The following is a 27977-nucleotide window of genomic DNA, read 5'->3' as shown; positions in this document are numbered from 1 at the left end:
AACAGGGTACACAAAAAACAACAGTGACTAATGGAGTAATTACAAGATCAAAAAATAGAGGAGGGGGCGCCCCACCCAAAAGAGGGGGAAGGGTAAGAGGCAGGCCCCCGAGACAAAGAAGATAACATTGTCATAAATATAAGCCAAAGGATACTATCAGAAGCTGACAGATTGCTGTTACAAAAAGGCCCCTCATTTGTTCCAACAAACTACACAGATGAATTTGATCTACATGTAGACATTCAAACATTCCAAAATACCCTAAGGCTTAAATATTTTTTTGGAGATACACCCCAACAGACAGCTCAGTACACAGTTGGGCTGAAAAAGAAAAGTACCTTTGATCCTAAAAGCTCAAATGCTACCGTACAAACTTTTTGTAAAAAATTAGAAAATGATCTTTTTGGCTCAACAAAAACACAAAAAGTGAGGTACAACCTCACCAAGAAGGAGAGAGAAGCCATGAAAAGCCTGGCAGATTATAAAACAATAGTCCTGAGGAGAGCTGATAAGAGTGGCGCATTAGTAATATTGGACTACGCATTCTACCGAGAGGAAGTCCTGTCACAGTTCGATGATACTGAAGTCTATTCGAAACTCCCAAGAGATCCGACAGTACTGTTCAAAAAGTCCATAGATGCTTATCTGGAGGAAGCATTGACAGACGGCTTGATAGATCAGCAAACACTCAACTGTAGGAAAACTGAATATCCTCAGATACAAATTTTTTATATGCTGCCAAAAATCCATAAAGACCTGCAAAGACCCCCAGGCCGGCAAATAGTTTTGTCAGTGAATTCAATGCTTCAACCTTTAGCTATCTATTTAGATAGTCTTCTTCAACCATTAGTAGAGCATATATGGACTCTTATGTTAAAGATTCGAACTAAGTTATTAAATCACTTAAAGAATTGGATATACGAGGTGATGATATTTGGCTAGTGGCACTAGACGCCACTAGCCTGTACACCATGATTTCCCACTTGAAAGGATTGGCAGCAGTAAGGCGGCAACTACTGAAATACCCCTATGTGGGGCCAACCTTGGAATTTATCCTGGATTTACTTGAGATGTGCTTAAAGGACCAGTCAACACATTAGATTTGCATAATCAACAAATGCAAGATAACAAGACAATGCAATAGCACTTAGTCTGAACTTCAAATGAGTAGTAGATTTTGTTATAACAAATTTCAAAGTTTTGTATATTTCCACTCCCCTTGTACCATGTGATAGCAATCAGCCAATCCAAATGCATATACGTATAGTCTGTGAATTCTTTCACATGCTCAGTAGGATCTGGTGATTCAAAAATTGTAAATATAAAAGACTGTGCACATTTTTTTTAATAGAAGTAAATTGGAAAGTTGTTTAAAATTACATGCTGTATCTGAATCATGAAAATTTAATTTAACCTGAGTGTCCCTTTAAGTAGGAATTACTTCAGATTTGAAAAGCAATTTTACCTGCAGTTGGTGGGCATAGCGATGGGGTCCAGCGTGGCCCCATCCTATGCAAACTTGTTCATGGCAGAATTTGAGAACACGGGAACAACATGTTTCAAAAGATCGGAGATAAAGTAGTATAAAAGGTATATAGACGATCTGCTAATAATCTGGTCAGGCAGAGAAGAAAGCTTAGTGCACTGGTTCAACGAATTGAACACCGAACATACATCTATGAAGTTTAAAAAGAATCACAATCTACATGAAATTGATTTCCTGGATCTGAGGATTGAAAAAACAGGAACAAATTCAGCACAACATTATTTAGGAAGAGTACGGACAGGAATTCCCTCTTGCATGCCTCCAGTTGTCATCCTCCAGCTCTAAAGAGAGAGCTTCCAAAATCACAATATTTAAGAGTAAAAATAAATAATACAGATGAAGTAATGCCAGCTATTCAAATGGAAGAAATGGAAGATCAATTTATCCAGAAAGGATATCAGCAGAAATCACTTAAAGGGACACTGAACCCAAAAAATGTATTTTGTGATTCAGATAGAGCATGCAATTTTAGGCAACTTTCTAATTTACTCCGATTATCAAATTGTCTTCATTCTCTTGGTATCTTTATTTGAAAAGCAAGAATGTAAGTTTAGATGCCGGCCCATGGTGAACCATCTGGGTTGTTCTTGCTGATTGGTGGATAAATTCACCCACCAATAAATAAGGGCTGTCCAGGGTCTGAACCAAAAATTAGCTGGCTGCTTAGCTTAGATGCCTTCTTTTTTAAATAAGGATAGCAAGAGAACAAAGAAAAATTGATGAGGAGTAAATTAGAAAGTTGCTTAAAATGGCATGCTCTATCTGAATCACGAAAGAAAACATTTGGGTTCAGTTTCCTTTTAAACAGCATCAGATGTCTACTTAAGATGAGACCAGTGTGATGTCGCGAGCCTAAAAATTTTGGTTCGTGAATGGCGGACTCGAACTTCCGCAACTGTTCGCGAACCGGCGAACCGGGTGAACCGCCATTGACTTCAATAGGCAGGCGAACTTTAAAACCTACAGGGACTCTTTCTGGCCACAATAGTGATGGAAAAGTTGTTTCAAGGGGACTAACACCTGAACTGTGGCAGGCTGGAGGGGGATCCATGGCAAAACTCCCATGGAAAATTACATAGTTGATGCAGAGTCTGGTTTTAAGCCATAAAGGGCATAAATCACCTAACATTCCTAAATTGTTTGGTATAACGTGCTTTAAAACATCAGGTATGATGTTGTATCGATCATGTAGTGTAAGGGTTTCGCCCGCTTCACAGTGACAGACCAAACTCCCCGTTTAAAGGTACAGTCTACACCAGAATTTTTATTGTTTTAAAAGATAGATAATCCCTTTATTACCCATTTCCCAGTTTTGCATAACTAACACATTTATAATAATATACTTTTAACCTATGTGATTATCTTGTATCTAAGCCTCTGTAAACTGCCCCCTTTTTCAGTTCTTTTGACAGACTTGCAGTCTAGCCAATCAGTGCCTGCTCCCAGATAACTTCTCGTGCACGAGCACAGTGTTATCTATATGAAATACATGAACTAACACCCTCTAGTGGTGAAAAACTGTTAAAATGCAATCTGAAAGAGATGGGCTTCAAGGTCTAAGAAATTAGCATATGAACCTCCTAAGTTAAGCTTTCAACTAAGAATACCAAGAGAACAAAGCAAAATTGGTGATAAAAGTAAATTGGAAAATTGTTTAAAATTACATGCTCTATCTGAATCCTGAAAGTTTATTTTGGCCTAGACTGTCCCTTTAACGCCCAGCAAACAACCGCAAACAGTCCATTTGTACAACCGCAAACTCCCCATTTGCACAAGGTTGGATACCTAAGCTAGCCATGTCCCGCACTAACTTGGCAAGTGAGCCTGGCACACACGCTGGCAGGCAGGCAACTGCAATTAGATTACACTAGCAGACTGATGTTTCACTGTCAAAAAAGTTTTTTTTAAAATATTTACACTACTGTTATAACAAATATGATTGGTGGCACTAGTTGGCAAGTGGGCCTGGCACACACGCTGGCAGGCAGGCAACTGCAATTAGATTACACTAGCAGACTGATGTTTCACAGTCAAAAAAGATTTTTTTAAAATATTTACACTACTGATATAACAAATATGAGTGGTGGCACTAGTTGGCAAGTGGGCCTGGCACACACGCTGGCAGGCAGGCAACTGCAATTAGATTACACTAGCAGACTGATGTTTCACAGTCAAAAAAGTTTTTTTTTAAATATTTACACTACTGTTATAACAAATATGATTGGTGGCACTAGTTGGCAAGTGGGCCTGGCACACACACTGGCAGGCAGGCAGGCAACTGCAATTAGATTACACTAGCAGACTGATGTTTCACAGTCAAAACATTTTTTTTTTTTAAATATTTACACTACTGTTGCAACAAATATGAGTGGTGGCACTAACTTGGCAAGTGGGCTGGCACACACGCTGGCAGGCAGGCAACTGCAATTAGATTACACTAGCAGACTGATATTTCACAGTCAAAAAAGTTTTTTTTTTAAATATTTACACTACTGTTACAACAAATATGAGGGGTGGCACTAACTTGGCAAGTGGGCCTGGCACACACACTGGCAGGCAGGCAACTGCAATTAGATTACACTAGCAGACTGATGTTTCACAGTCCAAAAAAATTTTTAAAAAAATATTTACACTACTGTTATAACAAATATGATTGGTGTCACTAGTTGGCAAGTGGGCCTGGCACACACGCTGGCAGGCAGGCAACTGCATTTAGATTACACTAGCAGACTGATGTTTCACAGTCAAAAAAGTTTTTTTTTTTTAAATATTTACACTACTGTTACAACAAATATGAGTGGTGGCACTAACTTGGCAAGTGGGCCTGGCACACACGCTGGCAGGCAGGCAACTGCAATTAGATTACACTAGCAGACTGATGTTTCACAGTCAAAAAAGTTTTTTTTAAATATTTACACTACTGTTATAACAAATATGATTGGTGGCACTAGTTGGCAAGTGAGCCTGGCACACACGCTGGCAGGCAGGCAACTGCAATTAGATTACACTAGCAGACTGATGTTTCACAGTCAAAAAAGTTTTTTTTTTTAAATATTTACGCTACTGTTACAACAAATATGAGTGGTGGCACTAACTTGGCAAGTGGGCCTGGCACACACAATGGCAGGCAGGCAGGCAACTGCAATTAGATTACACTAGCAGACTGATGTTTCACAGTCAAAAAAGTTTTTTTTTAAATATTTACACTACTGTTATAACAAATATGATTGGTGGCACTAGTTGGCAAGTGGGCCTGGCACACACACTGGCAGGCAGGCAAGCAACTGCAATTAGATTACACTAGCAGACTGATGTTTCACAGTCAAAAAAGTTTTTTTTTTTAAATATTTACACTACTGTTGCAACAAATATGAGTGGTGGCACTAACTTGGCAAGTGGGCCTGGCACACACGCTGGCAGGCAGGCAACTGCAATTAGATTACACTAGCAGACTGATGTTTCACAGTCAAAAAAGTTTTTTTTTAAATATTTACACTACTGTTATAACAAATATGAGGGGTGGCACTAACTTGGCAAGTGGGCCTGGCACACACACTGGCAGGCAGGCAACTGCAATTAGATTACACTAGCAGACTGATGTTTCACAGTCAAAAAAAAAAATTTAAAAAATATTTACACTACTGTTATAACAAATATGATTGGTGTCACTAGTTGGCAAGTGGGCCTGGCACACACGCTGGCAGGCAGGCAACTGCAATTAGATTACACTAGCAGACTGATGTTTCACAGTCAAAAAAGTTTTTTTTTTTAAATATTTACACTACTGTTACAACAAATATGAGTGGTGGCACTAACTTGGCAAGTGGGCCTGGCACACACGCTGGCAGGCAGGCAACTGCAATTAGATTACACTAGCAGACTGATGTTTCACAGTCAAAAAAGTTTTTTTTTAAATATTTACACTACTGTTATAACAAATATGATTGGTGGCACTAGTTGGCAAGTGGGCCTGGCACACACGCTGGCAGGCAGGCAACTGCAATTAGATTACACTAGCAGACTGATGTTTCACAGTCAAAAAAGTTTTTTTTAAATATTTACACTACTGTTATAACAAATATGATTGGTGGCACTAGTTGGCAAGTGGGCCTGGCACACACACTGGCAGGCAGGCAGGCAACTGCAATTAGATTACACTAGCAGACTGATGTTTCACAGTCAAAAAAGTTTTTTTTTTTTAAATATTTACACTACTGTTGCAACAAATATGAGTGGTGGCACTAACTTGGCAAGTGGGCCTGGCACACACGCTGGCAGGCAGGCAACTGCAATTAGATTACACTAGCAGACTGATATTTCACAGTCAAAAAAGTTTTTTTTTTTAAATATTTACACTACTGTTATAACAAATATGAGGAGTGGCACTAACTTGGCAAGTGGGCCTGGCACACACACTGGCAGGCAGGCAACTGCAATTAGATTACACTAGCAGACTGATGTTTCACAGTCAAAAATTTTTTTTTAAAAAATATTTACACTACTGTTATAACAAATATGATTGGTGTCACTAGTTGGCAAGTGGGCCTGGCACACACGCTGGCAGGCAGGCAACTGCAATTAGATTACACTAGCAGACTGATGTTTCACAGTCCAAAAAGTTTTTTTTTTTAAATATTTACACTACTGTTACAACAAATATGAGTGGTGGCACTAACTTGGCAAGTGGGCCTGGCACACACGCTGGCAGGCAGGCAACTGCAATTAGATTACACTAGCAGACTGATGTTTCACAGTCAAAAAAGTTTTTTTTTAAATATTTACACTACTGTTATAACAAATATGATTGGTGGCACTAGTTGGCAAGTGGGCCTGGCACACACGCTGGCAGGCAGGCAACTGCAATTAGATTACACTAGCAGACTGATGTTTCACAGTCAAAAAAGTTTTTTTTTTAAATATTTACGCTACTGTTACAACAAATATGAGTGGTGGCACTAACTTGGCAAGTGGGCCTGGCACACACAATGGCAGGCAGGCAGGCAACTGCAATTAGATTACACTAGCAGACTGATGTTTCACAGTCAAAAAAGTTTTTTTTTTAAATATTTACACTACTGTTATAACAAATATGATTGGTGGCACTAGTTGGCAAGTGGGCCTGGCACACACACTGGCAGGCAGGCAAGCAACTGCAATTAGATTACACTAGCAGACTGATGTTTCACAGTCAAAAAAGTTTTTTTTTTTAAAATATTTACACTACTGTTGCAACAAATATGAGTGGTGGCACTAACTTGGCAAGTGGGCCTGGCACACACGCTGGCAGGCAGGCAACTGCAATTAGATTACACTAGCAGACTGATATTTCACAGTCAAAATTTTTTTTTTTTTAAATATTTACACTACTGTTACAACAAATATGAGGGGTGGCACTAACTTGGCAAGTGGGCCTGGCACACACACTGGCAGGCAGGCAACTGCAATTAGATTACACTAGCAGACTGATGTTTCACAGTCAAAAAACAATTTTTTAAAAATATTTACACTACTGTTATAACAAATATGATTGGTGTCACTAGTTGGCAAGTGGGCCTGGCACACACGCTGGCAGGCAGGCAACTGCAATTAGATTAAACTAGCAGACTGATGTTTCACAGTCAAAAAAGTTTTTTTTTTAAATATTTACACTACTGTTACAACAAATATGAGTGGTGGCACTAACTTGGCAAGTGGGCCTGGCACACACGCTGGCAGGCAGGCAACTGCAATTAGATTATACTAGCAGACTGATGTTTCACAGTCAAAAAAGTTTTTTTTTAAATATTTACACTACTGTTATAACAAATATGATTGGTGGCACTAGTTGGCAAGTGGGCCTGGCACACACGCTGGCAGGCAGGCAACTGCAATTAGATTACACTAGCAGACTGATGTTTCACAGTCAAAAAAGTTTTTTTTTAAATATTTACACTACTGTTATAACAAATATGATTGGTGGCACTAGTTGGCAAGTGGGCCTGGCACACACACTGGCAGGCAGGCAGGCAACTGCAATTAGATTACACTAGCAGACTGATGTTTCACAGTCAAAAAAGTTTTTTTTTTTAAAATATTTACACTACTGTTGCAACAAATATGAGTGGTGGCACTAACTTGGCAAGTGGGCCTGGCACACACGCTGGCAGGCAGGCAACTGCAATTAGATTACACTAGCAGACTGATATTTCACAGTCAAAAAAGTTTTTTTTTTTAAATATTTACACTACTGTTACAACAAATATGAGGGGTGGCACTAACTTGGCAAGTGGGCCTGGCACACACACTGGCAGGCAGGCAACTGCAATTAGATTACACTAGCAGACTGATGTTTCACAGTCAAAAAATTTTTTTAAAAAAATATTTACACTACTGTTATAACAAATATGATTGGTGTCACTAGTTGGCAAGTGGGCCTGGCACACACGCTGGCAGGCAGGCAACTGCAATTAGATTACACTAGCAGACTGATGTTTCACAGTCCAAAAAGTTTTTTTTTTTAAATATTTACACTACTGTTACAACAAATATGAGTGGTGGCACTAACTTGGCAAGTGGGCCTGGCACACACACTGGCAGGCAGGCAACTGCAATTAGATTACACTAGCAGACTGATGTTTCACAGTCAAAAAAGTTTTTTTTTAAATATTTACACTACTGTTATAACAAATATGATTGGTGGCACTAGTTGGCAAGTGGGCCTGGCACACACGCTGGCAGGCAGGCAACTGCAATTAGATTACACTAGCAGACTGATGTTTCACAGTCAAAAAAGTTTTTTTTTTTAAATATTTACGCTACTGTTACAACAAATATGAGTGGTGGCACTAACTTGGCAAGTGGGCCTGGCACACACACTGGCAGGCAGGCAGGCAACTGCAATTAGATTACACTAGCAGACTGATGTTTCACAGTCAAAAAATTTTTTTACAAAAATATTTACACTACTGTTATAACAAATATGATTGGTGGCACTAGTTGGCAAGTGGGCCTGGCACACACGCTGGCAGGCAGGCAACTGCAATTAGATTACACTAGCAGACTGATGTTTCACTGTCAAAAAAGTTTTTTTTTTAAATATTTACACTACTGTTATAACAAATATGATTGGTGGCACTAGTTGGCAAGTGGGCCTGGCACACATGCTGGCAGGCAGGCAACTGCAATTAGATTACACTAGCAGACTGATGTTTCACAGTCAAAAAAGTTTTTTTTTTAAATATTTACACTACTGTTACAACAAATGACTCTGAGTGGTGGCACTAGTTGGCAAGTGGGCCTGGCACACATGCTGGCAGGCAGGCAACTGCAATTAGATTACACTAGCAGACTGATGTTTCACAGTCAAAATTACACAGGCAAAAAAAAAAAAGAAGATGTTCTAGCCCTAAAAAGGGCTTTTTGAGGTGCTGTCCTTCCTCAGAGATCAGATGAGTCCTTCAGGACTGTAGTGGACACTGAATACACTAGCCTAGCTATCAATTTCCTTATAAAATCAGCAGCAGCTACACTATCCCTCCTCTCACTAAGAATGCAGGATCAGAATGAATCTAAAATGGCTGCTGTCCAGGAGCTGGGAGGGTCTGGGAGGCAGTGTCTGCTGCTGATTGGCTGAAATGTTTCTTCAGACTGTGAGATACAGGGTCAAAGTTTACTCAATGATGACGAATAGGAGGCGGATCAAACATCACATATGTTCGCCCGCCACGGCGAATGCGAACAAGCTATGTTTCGCCAGGAACTATTCGCCAGCGAACTATTCGCGACATCACTAGAGACCACCAGAAAAAAAGATGGAGCAAAAAGAAGTCATAATGACCCTGTCAACGACATATGCAGTGGATAAGAACAAATTTAACTCCATTCTAAAAAAGGACTGGGAGATACTTAATTCAGATGATACTCTCCCCTTTAGGATAATGGAAAATCTGAGGATAGGGTACAGGAGAGGCCGATCACTAAAGGTCATTTTGCAAAAAATTGACCCAGTACACTGTTATGAAAGTAAAACTTGACTGGGAAATTCCAAACCAGGATGCTACAAATGCAGTGGATGCACGATGTGCAATGGTATGATAGCAGGCAAATTCTTTCACCATCCCCACCACAAAAAGAAATACTACATTAAACACAGAGTTACGTGCACCACTAGTTTTGTGCTAAATTGTCCGTGTAGTTTGTTCTATGTAGGGAAAACAAGCGATTATATGAGAACTCAGATGGCGAAACATCGTAGCTCGATACGTACAGCACTGAACAAAAGGGAAGCAGACCAACCCGTAGCCCGTCACTTTTTGCAATGTGGACATAATGTGGCAGATCTCAAATATACTATAATAGATAACGTTCCCCCAATATAGAGGGGAGGAGACCGAAATAAAGTTCTGATGCAAAGAGAAGCAAGATGGACATATGAATTGGAAACATTAAGTCCAAAAGGACTGAATACAAAAAATAGAATTGTTTTCTGTCATTCAGAGTGTCTTAGTTCTGTACTTGCTATTAGCTAATGTAAACGTATGCACTGTCCTCCAGATAAGAATTTCTCCCATATAGGTATACACAGAGTTGAGTAATATAAAGTAAAGCAATATATAGTTACGTTTTTTTCCTGCCAGTTTGAGCTATTATGCTATTGATTTACCTAGTTACAGCCATGTAAAGTAGGTAGCGCTGTTCTGTCATGTCTGATCATATGTGCATAAGTTTGTTTATTAGTAATTTTTTGTTGTGGTGTGTTGCTAGGCAATGTGCAGCGCCCGTTAGTGACACATGCAAAGTGCCAGGCAACCGCCACGCTGTTAGTCACATAGGGAAGCTAGAGGTATAACGATCACTTAATCGGTGAGTAAGGTATATAAGTATTGTTTTTATTATTATGTTGTTATAATGGTCTGAGGACGGGGGTGAAACCCCAAAACGTCACAATTTGCATTAAAGAGATTTGATTGCTCTTAATACCGGAGAGTGCTGGCTTTGCTTGGGACTTTATTCATACATTTGCTTTGCACCCCGGCCAGCAATTGTAAATTTTGAGAGTGCTAAACTCGGCTGGATTATATATATATATAAATATATATATATATATACAGTATATATATTTGCAGAGGATGTAGCAGCACTCCAGCTTCTAACTAGCTTTGATAAGCTCACCTTGCACTGGGTGCACTTCAATAGTACATACAAACAGCATCAAAGGAAGTCACTAACAGGGTCTTGCATAAAATACACCAAGTATTTATTATTGACGTTTCGGGTGTCACCCCTTTTTCAAAACAGCATAATAACCAACAGCATACTCACCCCCTTTAATACCCCTACACAGCAAACAATTAGTGCGGCATTCACTTGTAATATAAAATGAGTAGACATAAGTGTTTGGATTCGGATGAATAAAAAAACAAACAATCACAAAAGTTGTTTTCTTTGCATTTGTCTAAAAACCACAAAAAAACGGAGCTTTAACAAAAAAGTATTTTTTGAGTATCATGTCCCTTTAAAAGAACACAAAACACAATTTTTTTTCTTTCATTATTTACACAGAACATACAATATTAAACAACTTTCTGTTTTACTTCTATTATCAAATTTGCTTCATTCTCTTGGTATTCTTTGTTAAAGGAGCAGCAATGCATTACTGGGAGCTAGATGAACACATATGGTGAGCCAATGAGAAGAGGGATATTTGTGCAGCCACCATTGCTGCTCCTGAGCCTACCTGGGTATGACTTTCAACAAAAGATACCAAGTAAACAAAGCATATTAGATAAAAGAATTCAGTGGAAACGTGTATAAAATTGTATGCTCTATCATGAAAGTTTAATTCTGACCTTACTGTCCTTTTAATTTGTGCTATATTATTATTTGTTTATTATCTGCTGTGTTAGAGTGGTTAAATTGTCTTTAATCTAAAAAATGTTAAAATTATATGTTGCACATATTGGACTAGATAACAAGTTGAGTGCTAATTTAGGTGTTAGATTTTTTGTTTTTTCGTGTGCGCCGTTTTTTTTAGCACGCACGCAGACTTTTTACATTTAACTTGTAAAACACTCGCTATTTGATGCACACAAAAAATTTCTTCTAGCAAAGTTTACACATAAGGTGGAACGCTAATCTAGCCCTATAAAATTGGAATATTATTTTAAAGTGAAAGTAAATCCTAGCGTTTTACAAACGCTAGGATTTACTATTGAAACAAATAAAGGGCACTTTCATTCATGAAGTATAAGATACTTCATGTAGAAAGCTCCTTTATTTGATTCAATCGATCGCCGTTTTTAGCTGCTACAGCAGCCCACGGCTAAAAAAATTTTTGGCTAAGAGGTGACGTTTTCACCTCTTAGCCAATAGCCATGCGGTAAATCCGGCTTGGCGCCCATGGGAGCCGGATTTACCGCACGGCTATCGGCTAAGAGGTGACGTTTTCACCTCTTATCCAAAAATTTTTTTAGCCGTGCTCTGCTGTAGGAGCTAAGAGCAGCGATCGATTGAATCAAATAAAGGAGCTTTCTACCTGAAGTATCTTATACTTAATGAATGAAAGTGCCCTTTATTTGTTTTAATAGCAAATCCTAGCGTTTGTAAAACGCGAGGCTTTACTTTCACTTTAAGTGTGCTGAAATATAAGCAAATATTGTTCCCCCCCCCCCCCATAAAAGCAGACTAATGTGATCTTTCTTAAGATGTTTAAAGGCTCACAAGCTACCGTGGCTGACTTGTGTTTATATATATATATTTATTTATTTATTTATTTATATATATATAATGTATGTATGTATATATATATATATATATATATATATATATATATATACACATACATACACAGTATATATGTGTGTGTTTGTTTTTGAATTCTGAATTTATAATGTGCTACATTTTTGTTTGTTTTTCTTTATCTTAAAGCTCCTGAAATTTTTCAGTCATTTGTCAATGGAGGAACTGGATACTCTTTTGAGGTTGACTGGTGGTCACTAGGAATAATGGCATACGAACTTCTCAGAGGATGGGTAAGAATTTCCTTTAGTTTATCACCGCTCCATTTGATGGCTAAACAGAATGTTCAAAATTAAATCACATGATCTATCCAAATCATGAAAGTTTAATTTTGGCTTTACTGTCCCTTTAATAATAAGATGTACTGATCTGAAGTTTGTAGGTATAAGTCTGAGACATCATTTGCAAAAGTATTATTTTATAGCCAGTATAGATGAAAGTTAGGTGTACGCTTTCAATGTATATGTTAAGGACAAATACATTAATTGCTTTATAGAATATGCAAAGGCCTGAAAATGTTCTCTTTGGCACCTGGTTTAATTAAAATCTACATTCTGTTTAAAAGACACTATGGCCTCTAGTTATCAAGCTGTCAACTGCAAATACGCTGGAATTACGCAGCGTATTTGTGGGGAGGCTGATTCGCCTTAGTTATCAAAGGCTAGAGACCGGCAAAAGTAGAATATAGTGACGTAAGCTACAATCCACCGGTCTCAGTCCGACACAGATCGATTCTTACGTCACTACAGATGTGCCGAACGCAAGTTCGGCACAATCTGACTACTTTTGCTAGTTATCAAATAACTAGCAGGTACGCTCGGCACTATTCCCTGGAGGCGGCGGATCCCATAGGAATCAATGGGGGTCTGACAGCAGCGAAAGCTCATGTTCGCTGCTGCCCGATATCCCATTGATCTCTATGGGAAGTGTCTGCACCTAACACCCTAACATGTACCCCGAGTCTAAACACCCCTAATCTGCCCCCCCTACACCGCCGCCACCTAAATAAATTTATTACCCCTAAAACGCCGCTTCTGGACCCCGCCACAACTATAATAAATATTTTAACCCCTAAACCGCCGCTCCCGGACCCCGCCACCTACATTATACCTATTAACCCCTAATCTGCCGCCCCCTATACCGCCTCCACCTTAATAACTATTTAATAGCTACCTAGCTAAAATAAATACAAAATTACCTGTAAAATAAATCCTAACCTATGTTACAATTACACCTAACACTACACTATCATTAGGATTTTTCCTACCTTAATTCCAATTGCCTGATAGAATCCTATCAGCCAATCGGAATTCGAGGGACGCCATCTTGGATGACGTCCCTTAAAGGTTCCTTCATTCGGGGTTAGGACGTCGTTGGAAGAAGATGGCTCCACGTCGGCTGGATGGAAGATGGCTCCACTCCGGATGATTGAAGATAGAAGACGCCGCTTGGATGAAGACTTCTACCGAATGGAGGACCTCTTCTGCCCCGCTTGGATGAAGAGTTTGGCCCGGCTGGGTGAAGACGGCTAAAGGTAGGGTGATCTTCAGGGGGTTAGTGTTAGGTTTATTTAAGGGGGGTTTGGGTGGGTTAAAGTAGGAGTATGTGGGTGGTGGGTTTTAATGTTGGGGGGGGTTGTATTTTATTTTACAAGTAAAAGAGCTTATTACTTTGGAGCAATGCCCGCAAAAAGCCCTTTTAAGGACTGGTAAAAGAGCTGATTACTTTGTAATTTAGTATAGGGTAGGGCATTTTTTTTTGGGTGGGCTTTTTTATTTTATTAGGGGGCTTAGATTAGGTGTAATTAGTTTAAACTTCTTGTAATTTTTTTTATTTTCTGTAATTTAGTGTTTGTTTGTTTGATTTTTTGTACTATAGTTTAGTTTATTTAATTGTATTTAATTTTAGGTCATTTTAGTTAATTAATTTAATTAATTTAATGATAGTGTAGTGTTAGGTGTAATTGTAACTTAGGTTAGGATTTATTTTACAGGTAATTTTGTATTTATTTTAGCTAGGTAGCTATTAAATAGTTATTAACTATTTAATAACTATTCTACCTAGTTAAAATAAATACAAAGTTGCCTGTAAAATAAAAATAAATCCTAAAATAGCTACAATATAATTATTAATTATATTGTAGCTATCTTAGGGTTTATTTTACAGGTAAGTATTTAGTTTTAAATAGGAATAATTTAGCTAATAATAATAATATGTATTTAGATTTATTAAAATAATATTTAAGTTAGGGGGGTGTTAGTGTTAGTGTTAGACTTAGGTTTAGGGGTTAATAAGTTTAATATAGGTGGCGGCGGGGTCCAGGAGCAGCGGTTTAGGGGTTAAACATTTAATTTAGTTGCGGCGGGGTCCGGGATCCACAGGATAGGGGTTAATAACTTTATATAGGTGGCGGCGGTATAGGGGGCGGCAGATTAGGGGTTAATAAGTATAATGTAGGTGGCGGGGGGGTCCGGGAGTGGCGGTTTAGGGGTTCATATATTTATTATAGTTGCGGCGGGGTCCGGGAGCGGTGGTTTAGGGGTTAATATATTTTTTAGAGTTGTGGCGGCTCCGGGAGCGGCGGTTTAGGGGTTAATAACTTTATTCAGTTGCAGGGGGCTCCGGGAGCAGTGGTTTAGGGGGTAATAACTTTATTCAGTTGCACGGGGCTCCGGGAGCGGCGGTTTAGGGGGTAAAACAGTATAGTATAGTGTGGGTGCTTAGTGACAGGCTAGCAAGAAAGCTGCGAAGAAGCTGATGAGCAGCGAGATCGATGACTGTCCGTTAACAACAGTCCACTGCTCATCGCTCCGTACTTGGTGCGCGGCTTCTTGACAGCTTTCTTGATAACTTTGGCGAACGTATTCAGGTCCGTGGCGGCATTGGTAGGCGAGCTTAGGCGAGCGTATTGGGCCGGCAAATGCAGGAAAGTAGACAGCTTCATAACTAGAGGCCTATAATGTTAAACCCAAAGTTTGAATTCAGACAAAAATTAAACAATCATTGGGATGCAAAGTCAACAAGTCCATTTACAGAGACCTTGAGTCTGTAATATAAAATGCTTAAAGTGTTGATAAACTATAAAAATATGCAACATTCCATCTAAACAAAATATTTTTTATTTTAAAAAAACACTTTCATTCATGAAGTTACATACATTTCAACTTATTGAGAAATATTACTTGGTTAGATGTTTATTTTTTTCTGCCGTTCCTCCACCCATATATTTAACGTTATTTATTTTTTTTAAAGTCACGTTTTCTTATCTTCAAATCAAAAGCCGGCCATCCAGCGACTTTGTAAGACACACACACACACACCCCTCTTTAGCTACATGTAAAGTATAATACAGTGAGTCACATAACATGCAGTAAGACTCTAACGCATGCACAAACGTACCACTGAAGAACACAATGCCCATAGAATGACGTAGAGAGTGCGTGGTACCGCTCTCTACGTCAGTACATGAATCGAGCAGGAAGTAATGCCGGGTGTCGAAGTAAACATTGATAACACGATGTAAGTAATATATAATTTAAAAACAAATGATTGACCTAAAAAAAAAAAGACATAGCGATCAAGGTTGTATTTGCTTGAGGATTAATAGTTTAATGTGCATTTGTATCAAATTTACCATCACTGTAATTATGCATAGTAAAACAACTTTGCAATAAACACATTTGATTTATTTTGCCATCTTTCCTGCAATAAACTTAAAATTGTGGATATTCTAGTCCTAAAAAAAGGAAAAATCAAGTAGCAGACTTTAATAGCCTAACTTTGCCACATATCTGTATCTTATTTGCGGTTTATTTTATAATTTCTACTGACACCAGACTATGGATATTTTGTTTACACAGTAACAAGCCCTGTCTTCTTCAGACTCAGATTGGCTCCTCCACATAACAAAAAGTGGATGATGGAGTTTGACCACTGTAAAACAATTGCATTAAACAAGGTGTTAATCTGTTTTAATAATGTCCAGACTCTGATGATAAGATAATCTATTAAAAGACTGCAGGAAAATATAACTACAAGATGTTTACTGATTTATCTCACCTTTCCTGACACTTCTAATTGAAATTTGACCATTGTGAACAATTTAAAAAGTTGTATGTAATAAAAAATATTGTGCTATATACTATAAAGAATGATTTACTATTGTGATATCACTGATGAGAATAACTCAATTATGAGCATGAAGTTGTCCTGATGGTGAAACTGAATGGTGAAAATGTTTACTGTTTCAATACATTGCAGCTGAAAAGGAGAAATTTAAAATATTATCATTTTGTAAAGATTTGTCCTTTTAGATTTTTACTACTTGGCAATTGGGTATTTGACCCTAACTCAAAAAGAAGCATTTAAATCTCTTTATTTCTATACATCCTACTTTTTGAAAGAAATAGAGTAAAATATTGAGTGATATTGCAATGCCACCAACACAATGACCAAAAGATTTCAACTATGGCCAATGGTGATAATGTACAATACTGTCATGTTTAGGAAAATGTTAACATACTTACAATGTACATAAAATAAAAAAACAAGGTTTACACAAAATATAGGCACAATATTTACCTTATTTTATTTTTGTATCTTTTCTTTTTTTTTTTTCTTTAAAAATAATGGTACTTTGTTTCATTTCCATAGAGACCGTATGACATCCATTCAAACAACGCTGTTGAGTCTTTAGTCCAGTTATTTAGTACTGTTACTGTCCAGTATATATCTGTCTGGTCAAAAGACATGATTGCTTTACTGCGCAAGGTAAACCCTTTTTATCTGTTTATGAACTCATTTGCATGTTTACCGAGAACACTTGATCATATCAAATTTCAAATTTACTTGAGTAGTGAGGGCGAACTTTTATATATTGTGAAACAAGGAATTCAGTATGGAAACATAAGTCTCACAACATTTTAAATAGCACTGGCTGTCAATTCTTAAACAGCCATGAAGGTAAAGGAGTACATTTATTAAATGGCGGATGGACATTATTCACTATAGCGAATCATGTCCGCTCGACATCGCTTAATGGCAACAGCATACGCTGTCGGCATTTATCATTGTACAAGTATTTCTAGTGAAATGCTTGTGCAATGACGCCCCTTGCTCACCGGTGGCCAATCGGCCCCTAGCAGGGGGTGTCAATCATCCCGATCGGATCGGGATGATTTCAGTCCGCCACCTTAAAGGTGGCAGAGAAGTTAAGGAGCAGTAGTCTTATGATCACTGCTTTTTAACTTATGTTTCAGGTGGACCTGCAATTATTGGCGTAGATTGCAGCATCTGCTGCATAATAAATCTACCCCAAAGTGTTAATAAATTGTAAGTCTGACTATACACAATTCTAATTCTGCACTCATCTGTACCTTAATGTGTGGTATGTGTCTGGAAAGGGTCTATGGCAAATGAGTATGATGCAATAGCAGCTATCTTTAATACAGCTACAAAAGCTAAAGTATGCAGGATCAAGCGATTAAATCATCCATGATCAATTCTAGTTGAAGGGACATTAAACTGTTGAGTACAGTAGTAGTGTTACTACTCACCATGGCATTGTTTTTCCTTTTGTACCTGTAGCTCTTTGTTAAAGCTCTGCATCCTTACACTAGGTGCCGCCATCTTGATACACACATAAGGGTCCATAGCGAACCATGTCCGCCACACATCGATAAATGCTTACAGCATACGTTGTCGCATTTATCATTGCACCAGCAGTTCTTGTGAACTGCTGGTGCAATACAGCCCCCTGCAGATTCGCGACCAATCGGCCGCTAGCAGAGGGTGTCAATTAACCCGATTGTATTCGATCGGGTTGATTTCTGTCCGCCGCCTCAGAGCAGGTGGACAGGTTATGGAACAGCGGTCTTTAGACCGCTGCTTCATAACGTGTTTCTGGCAAGACAGAAACATGGGGCATCAAGCTCCATTCAGAGCTTGATAAATAGACCCCATATTGTTGTATCCTTGACAGAAGTAGTGCGCTTTCACAGATCAGTGACGCTGCTGGTTTTTTGACAGCTGTACCTTGAACTTTGGATTACCTTGCTTTATAGAAAGCAGAAAAGTTACATTTTTGCAGTGCTTTTTCCCAAATTAAATGTTGCATCTAAGGAATAACATGGAGAAATACAGCACTACAATAATGTTCAGCTCCAGTTCTGTATTGTGTTCTCTAATCTGAAATGCACAATACAGCTTGTCAAGAACAATATCCCTGATCTGTAAGTGGGCACAGCTTCTGTCACACGGTACAAAAATATTTAAATTCCAAGATGGTGCTGACCACCCTAGTCAAAAAGAATGATCTTCCTTAAGTTATTCTGTAGTAAATGATGACTCCAGACTAGACATCAGTAGCCATCCTGAAGTATGCCCGCAGGCTGAAATATTTAGAAGAGATGAAGTTTTGTGAAGTAATCAGTAAGGTAATCTAGTAATCATTCTGAAGTAATCACCCAGAATGTTGTACCTTAGCTGATGACTTTACAGCCTGATGATGTCTGATGATGTGCAAATTACTTCTAAAGTTGTTTAATGACCATCAAATTACTCCAGGATGGTCTCTAAAGTAATCCTATTTTTCTTGGACAGTTTGGCGATGCAGAGCTTCAGTAATCAGCACTTTTGAAAGGTTAAAATAAGAGAATAGATTTGAAGAGGGCTACAGGCACAGGAGGATTAAACAACAGCATTGCAAGTAGTAATCATGTTACTGTAGTTGCACCCAGGAGTTTAACATCCCTTTAAATATTTTAACTCAGGATCTGAAGCAAATGTTGATAGCAGAGACTATGAACTCTCCCATGTTGTCTTCTGCTATATGAAATGCAGCCACAGAATAAATAAACATACATAACATAAATTGTGCATCACAAAATACTGCAATACAGGCATTTTGTTTTGTATTTTATGGTGATACAGGCTTTATAAATCATAGTTATACAGAACAAAATCAGATGATTAGGGTAATTACTTTGCTGCTCCCACAATACACAGAGGAGAATGAGATGCCTGCTAATTGTTGTATCATTGAAAATTACCCCACAAAACTGGTCTTATTTGGGGTCTAGCAAAGCTAAAGAAAGTATTACCAACTTCCACACCCCCACACCAAAGATAGATATAATAAGACTTGAGATTTGAAAGAGTGCATCCCACTATTCACATAAATGTACTGCAAGTATTCAATTAAATGTAGAACTGAGTGAGTATAAATATAGATATTTTATGAAGATCTATATATTTGTAAGTATTTTATGTGTGGTGGGTTTTTAAATGTTTTATATTACACTAAGGGGCCAATGATCAAAAGCTCAGACAAGATAATCTAAAACAATCTGTCAGTGTTACAACATAAATGGCCGGATGATCTAAATGCACTGTTAGCCGTGTATCTTGCTATTAGCTGTAACATGCATTTCTATATGTGATGATGTGATATAAACATACAGGATAGTGCTCAATAAAATAAGCATTCCAAAAGTGAATGAATTTACATTGTACAAAATTTAAATCTTTTTACTCATTAAATTGTGTTTAAACAGTACACATATATATAGGTCTTTTAACCTGTTGCAAGATGCAAATTTACAATATGCGATACAAATCATCCATAAATGCATACAAAATCATTTTAAATATAAACTGTAAAAATTCTATTAAAGGTTATGCAAGCTATTTAAAAAAAAAAAAAAAACAGTTGAACTCAAAAAGAAGAAGTCAAAATTCAATGGTTTCCATTTTTGTGAAATGAGTCTTGCCAAAGTGGCTACTGGGCTGAACAGGGCATTCATTTGATGTGTATGAAGTTTCTTTGCGATTTTTATCTGAATTATGTAAACATTTGCCTGTAGGTCTTGTGGTTTCATCTTGCAAAGCTTGAGGAGTTTGTATCAAAATAGAAATTGTGCTTATTAAAGTCAAGGAAAAAGATATGTTTGAAAAACTAGAAAGAAATGTATGGTAAATTACGCTGAAAACAGAGTCGTTTGATTTATATGTGCTTAAAATAAATATTGCTCTCAGTGCCTGGTACTCCCTGACACATCCACTCTCCCCTGCAATAATCTGAATTCTAGTTAGCTTCATTATTCTCTATGGAGGTAAGCTCGCACCTCGCAGGAAAATCATGATTGAGCCCCTTTTCTTGAAGTTTTCCCTTGAGAGTGTTGGTGGGATATTTCTTACCATGCTGACAAATTTTAAATCAAATAAGTTTGGACAATAATAGACATGTGCGATTTGTTTCGGATCGATTCGGAAATTCGGCCAAATTCATAGAATTCGGGATTCAGATCAATTTGAATTTCCGAAATAAAATAGTGCCAAATCTAATGAATAAATCCGAATTAGTTCGGATTTATTCAGATTTATTCGGTAGATTCGGATGGCCATGGATTACAGTAGTATTGTACAGTATATTAGGTTATATCACTCTGCTATGGGTTACACCTAATATACAGTACATAATACTAGTCTAATACACAGCCTAACACTTACCGAAATTCGGAATTTCCGAACCAAACTGAATCCAGCCGAATTTATTTGAATCCGAATAAATCCGAAATGAATCCGAACCGAATTGATTTGAATTTTTCCGAATTCGAATCGATCCGAACCGAAATTCAAAAAAATCCGAATCGATCCGAACCGAACCGAATTTTTTCGCCATGCACATGTCTAGACAATAATAGATTCCTCCATACATCATCAAAATTAGTTGTCACTAATATCTGTTTTTTAACTGACTAGAAATTTTCTTCCTATTTTTTTTTTTTAGATATATTCTTAATATTTAAGATGGTAACATGTGACAAAATAATACATTTTACCATGTAATTTTCAATTATAAATTTCAACTGAATACTTTTTTCTATTTAAACATGAGCTGAGTGAGGAAACGTGTATTGTGATATTAATTGCCTCCTATTACCAGTCTCTAAAAGCTGTTGCATTTAGAAAATCTAACAAGTGTTTATGAGGAACTAACAACCTGCAAAAATGAGAAATATTGAGAATTAAACAGACCTGGGGCTCAAATCTATTTTTGGCTTGTAAGACACATTTTTTATCCCCGGAAAATTACAAATGACAGAAGGTCACTTTTCAAGGTTAGAAGAAAGCGGTTTCGCATGCAACAAAGAAAGTGATTTTTTTGTTCACAGTAAGCGCAGCCAAGCTTATATAGAGCAATTTAAAATCATATATTTATTTTTAAACAAAACAAAAATTATAATTAAGTGTACAAGCTTTGAAAAAGCAGAAATGCAATACACAGAGAAATAGTTTTTTGGGGGGGATTAGGCAAGAATTTATGTTTACTGATATCATTTTATATGAAACACTTAAATAAAGGTTTTTGTTTGTCTTTCTTATAAAATTGTTAACAAAGAAAAGATACAATTTGGTGGAACTTGAAGTATTATACCTACCCACATACTATGTTTAAATCACAAAAATATTTTTTATATTTATTTATATTTTCACAATACAAAGCAGAATATAGAGTCATAGGGATATTAATCTGAAAGCACAGACAAACAGAAGAAAGATCTAAGTGCAGTATATAAATAAAAGAATGTTACACTTTAATAATGCTGAAAACACACTCACAAAGTGAACCTCGTATGTAGTGGTACTGTTACAGCGGCATGAAATTCAAGATGGTACCAGCTCATGGTAAGTACTCCAAACAGGGTCACCGCTCCTCCTCTCTGCTCACTGATCCGCTCAGATCCATTTCTGGTATAGTGAGGGTGGTTATATATCAATGACCCACATCCTGTACTTGATCCCCACAAACGTCATCCATCAAAGCCTCTGATGAAGCAGGATACAACTGTGAAATGAGTCAGGCCATGCCCCCTTCACTATACTCGGAATGGATCTGGGCTAATCAGTGAGGGGAGAGGAGAAGAGGAGACACTATTTAGAGTACTTGCCCTGAGCTGGTATCACTTTTGAATTTCATGTGGCTGTAGTAGTACACCTAGATTACACACAAGGTTACATTTTGTCAGTGTGTTTTTGGCATTATTAAAGTGTGACTTTTTTCCTTTATATACTGTACTTAGATTTTTCTTGTTTCATATTCTGTTTGTCTGTGCTTTCAGATCTTTGTACTGTTTCTACCTACTCCTATGGGGATGAATATAGAAGCTTGGCCACCTGGGAGGAGAGACTAAGCTTCAATTACGCAGGGATAAAAGCACTCACTTAGATGTGAGACTTTTGGGTAAAGTTTTTCAAATGAAGACTAAGGAAACATTTTGGTGTTTTGAAAAAGTGTGGATGGTTGTAGAGCTCCTTGCCTGACCATAAAGGGTCAAGATATGGGGATATAAGTTTACGAAATAACGATAATATCAACAAATAATAAATTAAATAAAAAATTGAATCAAGACAAAAAGAAATTTCTGTATATTCAAAATATTAAAATGTCAACTTGAAAATTGGATAGATATACCCATGCGATAGGCCAGTTGAGCAAGACAATGAAACAAAATTTGAGAAGTGGTAAGTAAAGGAAATTGGAGGTAGGAATAGAGAAAATGTCACGTTATGAAAGAAAAAGGGTGGTTTCAACATGCGATTAATTAAACGTGCAAATAAATAAGGAATGTCTATATGCTCTAAGGTATGACCTTAGTATTAAATGTGTATACGCTTAGTATTAAATGTGCAAATAAATAAGGAATGTCTATATGCCCACATTCCTTATTTATTTGCATGTTTAATACTAAGCGTATACAATTCACAGTGGGGGTGAGAGGCCTCTCTATATGAGTCTTGCTGTTCAGGAGTTTCTGAAACCAGCTGATTTAGGTTACTGCTGTAATAAATAAATCGCATATCCTGCACATACCTGCCTGGTGGCAAGCTTTAGTGTTAAGCCCACGGGCACACTAACAAGTAATTTGTATAAGCCTCTTTGCTAAGTATTACACTCCTTTGTAGATTGCTGAAAATCTTATAAAAAAAGTATATAATATGTAACTTTTTAATTAATCAATAGCAACCGATACAAAGTTAGTTGCGAGTCATTGGTTACACTGTAACTTAACGTTTGAATACACAGTAACTTCTGTGGTTTCATTTATACACACACGCTCCATTTCAGATATTGGGCTGTACAAATGACAGCGGAGATATACCTCTAGTCTTTGGAGCAATTAATATTCTAATTGTGACCCACGGGCACACTAACAAGTAATCTGTATAAGCCTCCTCGCTAAGTATTACACTGGTTTCATTTATACACATACGCTCCATTTTAGATATTGGGCTGTATGGAGATATACCTCTAATCTAATCTGTGGAGCAATTAATATTCTAACTGTGACCCATGGACACACTAACAAGTAATTTGTATAAGCCTCCTCGCTAAGTATTACACTCCTTTGGAGGTTGCTGAAAATCATATAATTAAAGTATATGATATGTAACTTTATAATTAATCAATAGCAACCGATACAATGCTAGTTGCGAGTCATTGGTTACATTGTAACTTAACATTTGAATACACAGTAATTCCTGTGGTTTTATTTATATACACACACTCCATTCTAGATATTGGGCTGTACAAATGACGGCGGAGATATACCTCTAATCTGTGGAGCAACTAATATTTTAATCGTGACCCACGGGCACACTAACAAGCAATTTGTATATATAAGTGCAAACTACATGTAACTTACAAGGTATCAATACCTAGCCATACTACTACTGTTGCAATACTCTATCACAGAGTACATATGGGTACAATTTATTTTAGTATCCACATAACACTTAGTGAGGTATATAATTTATGAGAACACACTTTGACTAATGAGTGGCCCCTAACAGGTTGGCCTCAATTTTGCAGGGATGTTAGCCCACAGCAGATTATAAACATAACATTTGCCTCCTTTATTATTTGGCCAACTTCTCTTATATCAATTCTGTGGATTGGAATTTCCCTCATCTGGAACCTGGCTCTGCACAACAAGCATAAAAACGTACAGCTATATCCATGCACTTATCTTGTGCTTTGCATAATCTTTTTTTTTATATATATATTTTTATTTTATTATTTTTTCACAAAAAGAAATTTTTCCAACAAAACATAATACATAAATAACACTTAATATTCCATGTGTAAAGAAAACAATGCATACAGAGAAAGAAATTTTTGTTTTTTCTTTCCTTTCCCATTACAACCATTTTGCAGTAACGCCTAATCATATCATATCATACCCAACAGAATCAGTAAACCAACACCCGGTCAAAAAATCTTCATTCCTTCCCTTTTTTTAGGGTACATTAACAACACCTTGTTTGCCCTGGCTTGCAAGGTTGAATCTTTATAGTGGATCAAGAAAAAAAAAAAAGAAAGGGAGAGAGAGAAAAAAAAAAAAAATTAAAGCTAGAAGAGAAGGCCCCCTCTGTCCTCACACCCCCTCTCCCTCCAAAGCTTCCCCCCAAGCCAAACCCCCGGAAAATGTCCAGCAAGTACTTGCAATTGGACATAGGGGTTTTCCCTAAATGGTTTGAGTAACATTATCTGTATCGGGAGTGGGCAAGATAAAATAAATGTCTTCCAATGTCTAAAAAAAACACTGCAAGACGGTCATCAGTTGCGTTTTGTAGATTATATTGTTCGAAAATTACTTGGGTGACTAGTGCTTTTTTTAACTCTTTCAGGGTGGGAGCAGTTTTGGCCTTCCAGGATCTTAGTATTAAGATACGACCCAATAATATGATTATATTAATTAATTTAAACCCTTGCTGAGCGTTTTGAGCCAGAAAGAATATTTCCAGTGGTTGGATCTCATAATCTATCTTGAGAGTTACTTTCATCCAATAAAAACTTTTCGCCCAAAACTGAGCAATCTTTGGGCAGGACCAAAAACAGTGAAATAAGTCCGCATAGGGGGCGCTACAACGCGTACAGACTCTTCGGATCTTATACCATCTAGACAATCTAGCTGGTGTTAGATAAGTCATTAGCGATAGTTTGATCTGTGATTCCCTCCATGAAGTTAAAATCCAACTTTTCTGTGTTGCTTTGAAGGAGTTCGTTATCACTGTGCCTTCTATCCCTGGAAATATTTTATTCCATTTTTGAACAATATACTCTATCTGCATTTCTGAGGGCTTTTGATTAAATAATGCATAAAATGGGCCAATTGAGTAATTCCCTATTCTGAATAGATTAATCCTCGTTTGGATCTGCCTGAGTGTCCAATCAAAACCATATCTTAGCTTTAACTCCGATATCAGATGTCTTACCTGTAGAAAGGCGTAAAAGTCTTTGTTCGCAAGCCCAAATTGTGCACTTAAATCGTGAAACGAGACCGGAATAAGGTCTTTATCTGCTATTTGACTAACATATATTAACCCCTTAGCAGCCCAATCTCTAAAAACTCTATCTGTCAACCCTGGCGGAAAAGTTGGATTGCCAATAATTGGTAAATAACCAGAGACATATGGAGAGCTATCAATTATCCCGCATAAATTTTGCCAAGCCGCAATTATATACCTGAATGTAACTAATGAGAAAACCGTTGAAGGTAAAGAAGTGATTGGGCAATGAAGGATAGCGGCTAAACCAAAAGGGGCAATCACCGCAGACTCCCAAATCGATGCAGCTACTTGATCCTGTCCTGTTAGCCAGTCTACGGCAATCTTAACCCGAGACGCTAAACTATAGAACTGTATATTAGGAAGGTTGAGTCCTGCCGCCTCCATGTTATTCATTAACCTGGAAACTGAGATACGCACATTTGCGCCTTTCCATATAAAATTTGTACACGCTTTATTATATTTAATTATATCTAGCTTATGTATCGGCATAGGGATGTTCTGAATAAGATAAAACAATTTTGGAAAGATAATAGTTTTTATAAGCGTTACTCTAGCTGTTAACGAGATGGGTAGATTTAACCATCCTTCCATTTTTTTCTTAGACTCTATGAAACATTTGGCAAAATTCAGATTATACCACTCCTCTGGGTTTGCACTAAGTTTAATACCTAAATAAGATATCTGAGATGCTTCTCTAAAAGGATACTTAATATTGTGTTCTCTTTTATTTATCCACAAAAGTTCGGACTTTGAAACGTTTATTTTATAACCAGAAATTGCCCCAAACGTAGAACGAGGGGGAGTGTCTTCCTAGTATTATTCAGACATAAGAGTATGTCGTCTGCATACATTAGTATTCTCAATTTCTGGTCACCTATCCGAATTCCGTCCAGTTGTTGTCGGAACCAAATCGCTAATGGCTCAAGTGAAATATTAAAAAGCAATGGGGATAGTGGGCACCCCTGCCGCATACCCCTTTGTAACACTAAATGCTGTGACAGCTCTCCATTAATAAGCAATGAGGAGTTGGGCGCAGAATAAATTATGCGAATAAATTCGTATAGCTGCCCCGTCAATCCGAATTGTTCCAACGAGAAAAATAGATGCGTCCAGGAAATGCGGTCAAATGCCTTTTCGGCGTCAACCGTTAATAGTGCTAAATCGGTCATCTCTCTATGTCCAGAACTTCTAAATTTATTCCAGAAATAATCAAGAAGGGTCATAATCTTTCTTATATTTTTAGCCGGATTTCTCTTAACCATAAACCCCGCTTGATTCTCATGAATTAATAGTCCCATATGCGGACTCAATCTTTTTGCTAAAATCGATGTCAAGAATTTATAATCCGTATTCAACACGGAAATGGGTCTATATGAATCGGGAAGTTCTGGGTCTTTATTTTTTTTAAGGATCAGAGATACGACCGCTGCTGCGAAATATGGGGAACACCTATTATTTTTAAAAAAATAGAAGTTAAATAACTCTGCCAATGAGGATACAATCTGCGGTTGGAGAATCCTATAAAATTCTATGGGTAAACAATCTGGCCCAGCTGCTTTATTGGATTTAGCAGCCTTAATGGCCGCACTAATTTCCTCTACCGTAATTTGTTTATTGATTTCTGCCAATATTTCAGTTGTAATTTTTGGTGTCTTAATTTTATCCCAGAAAGTTTTCCTGCTATCTATCTCGTGTGCTTCGACTTTATACAACTTTGAAAAATAGTCATAGAATACTTTAGCGATCTCTGAATTACTGGTGACTCTTCTGGAATTAGCCCTAATAGCCGTAATATTATTCCTGTTAACCGCCTTAGTTAACCTTGCCAAGAATTTAGCTGATCGCCCAGCAAACCCGCCATAAATGATCTTCTGTCTTTGTATCTCTAGCGTTGCTTTTTGTTTAATATGTGTATCATAAGCTAATTTGGCATCTATATATTTCTGCCATTTAAGAGATAATCGCTCTTCTAGATATACTCTATATGTGTTCTTGACTTGGTTAGATAATTGTAATTCGAGTTGCCTAGCTTTTTTCTTACGCTTACACGTATAGTGTTTAATTTCTCCACGTAGGACGGCTTTAGCTGCTTCCCAAAAACATTCAGGCTTATCCATATATGTACTGTTGAATCTATAGTACTCTTGCCATTGATTACACAACCAATTGTGAAAATGAGCATCATTAGCCAAATGTTTAGGGAAAAAAATAGTCTGGTTAACAGTCCTATCTGTGTTAAGTGCATTTAATGTCAAAAAAATCACTGCATGATCAGAGATTACTATATCTCCTATCTCTGTCG

General features: G+C 37.4%; 1 protein-coding gene across 1 annotated transcript in view; it reads left to right on the top strand.

Moving 5' to 3' along the window:
• Positions 1 to 27977, top strand: part of STK32C (serine/threonine kinase 32C) — a 149895-nt gene that overhangs the window by 78797 nt on the left and 43121 nt on the right. The window contains exons 5-6 of the mRNA XM_053692592.1: positions 12452 to 12555; positions 16976 to 17092. Of these exons, the coding sequence (XP_053548567.1) occupies positions 12452 to 12555; positions 16976 to 17092 (221 nt within the window). The remainder of the gene's footprint in view (positions 1 to 12451; positions 12556 to 16975; positions 17093 to 27977) is intronic.

This window comes from Bombina bombina, chromosome 9 (assembly GCF_027579735.1).
Source record: "Bombina bombina isolate aBomBom1 chromosome 9, aBomBom1.pri, whole genome shotgun sequence".
Classification (NCBI taxonomy): Eukaryota; Metazoa; Chordata; class Amphibia; order Anura; family Bombinatoridae; genus Bombina; species Bombina bombina.
This window is presented reverse-complemented; position numbering and strand designations above follow the sequence as displayed.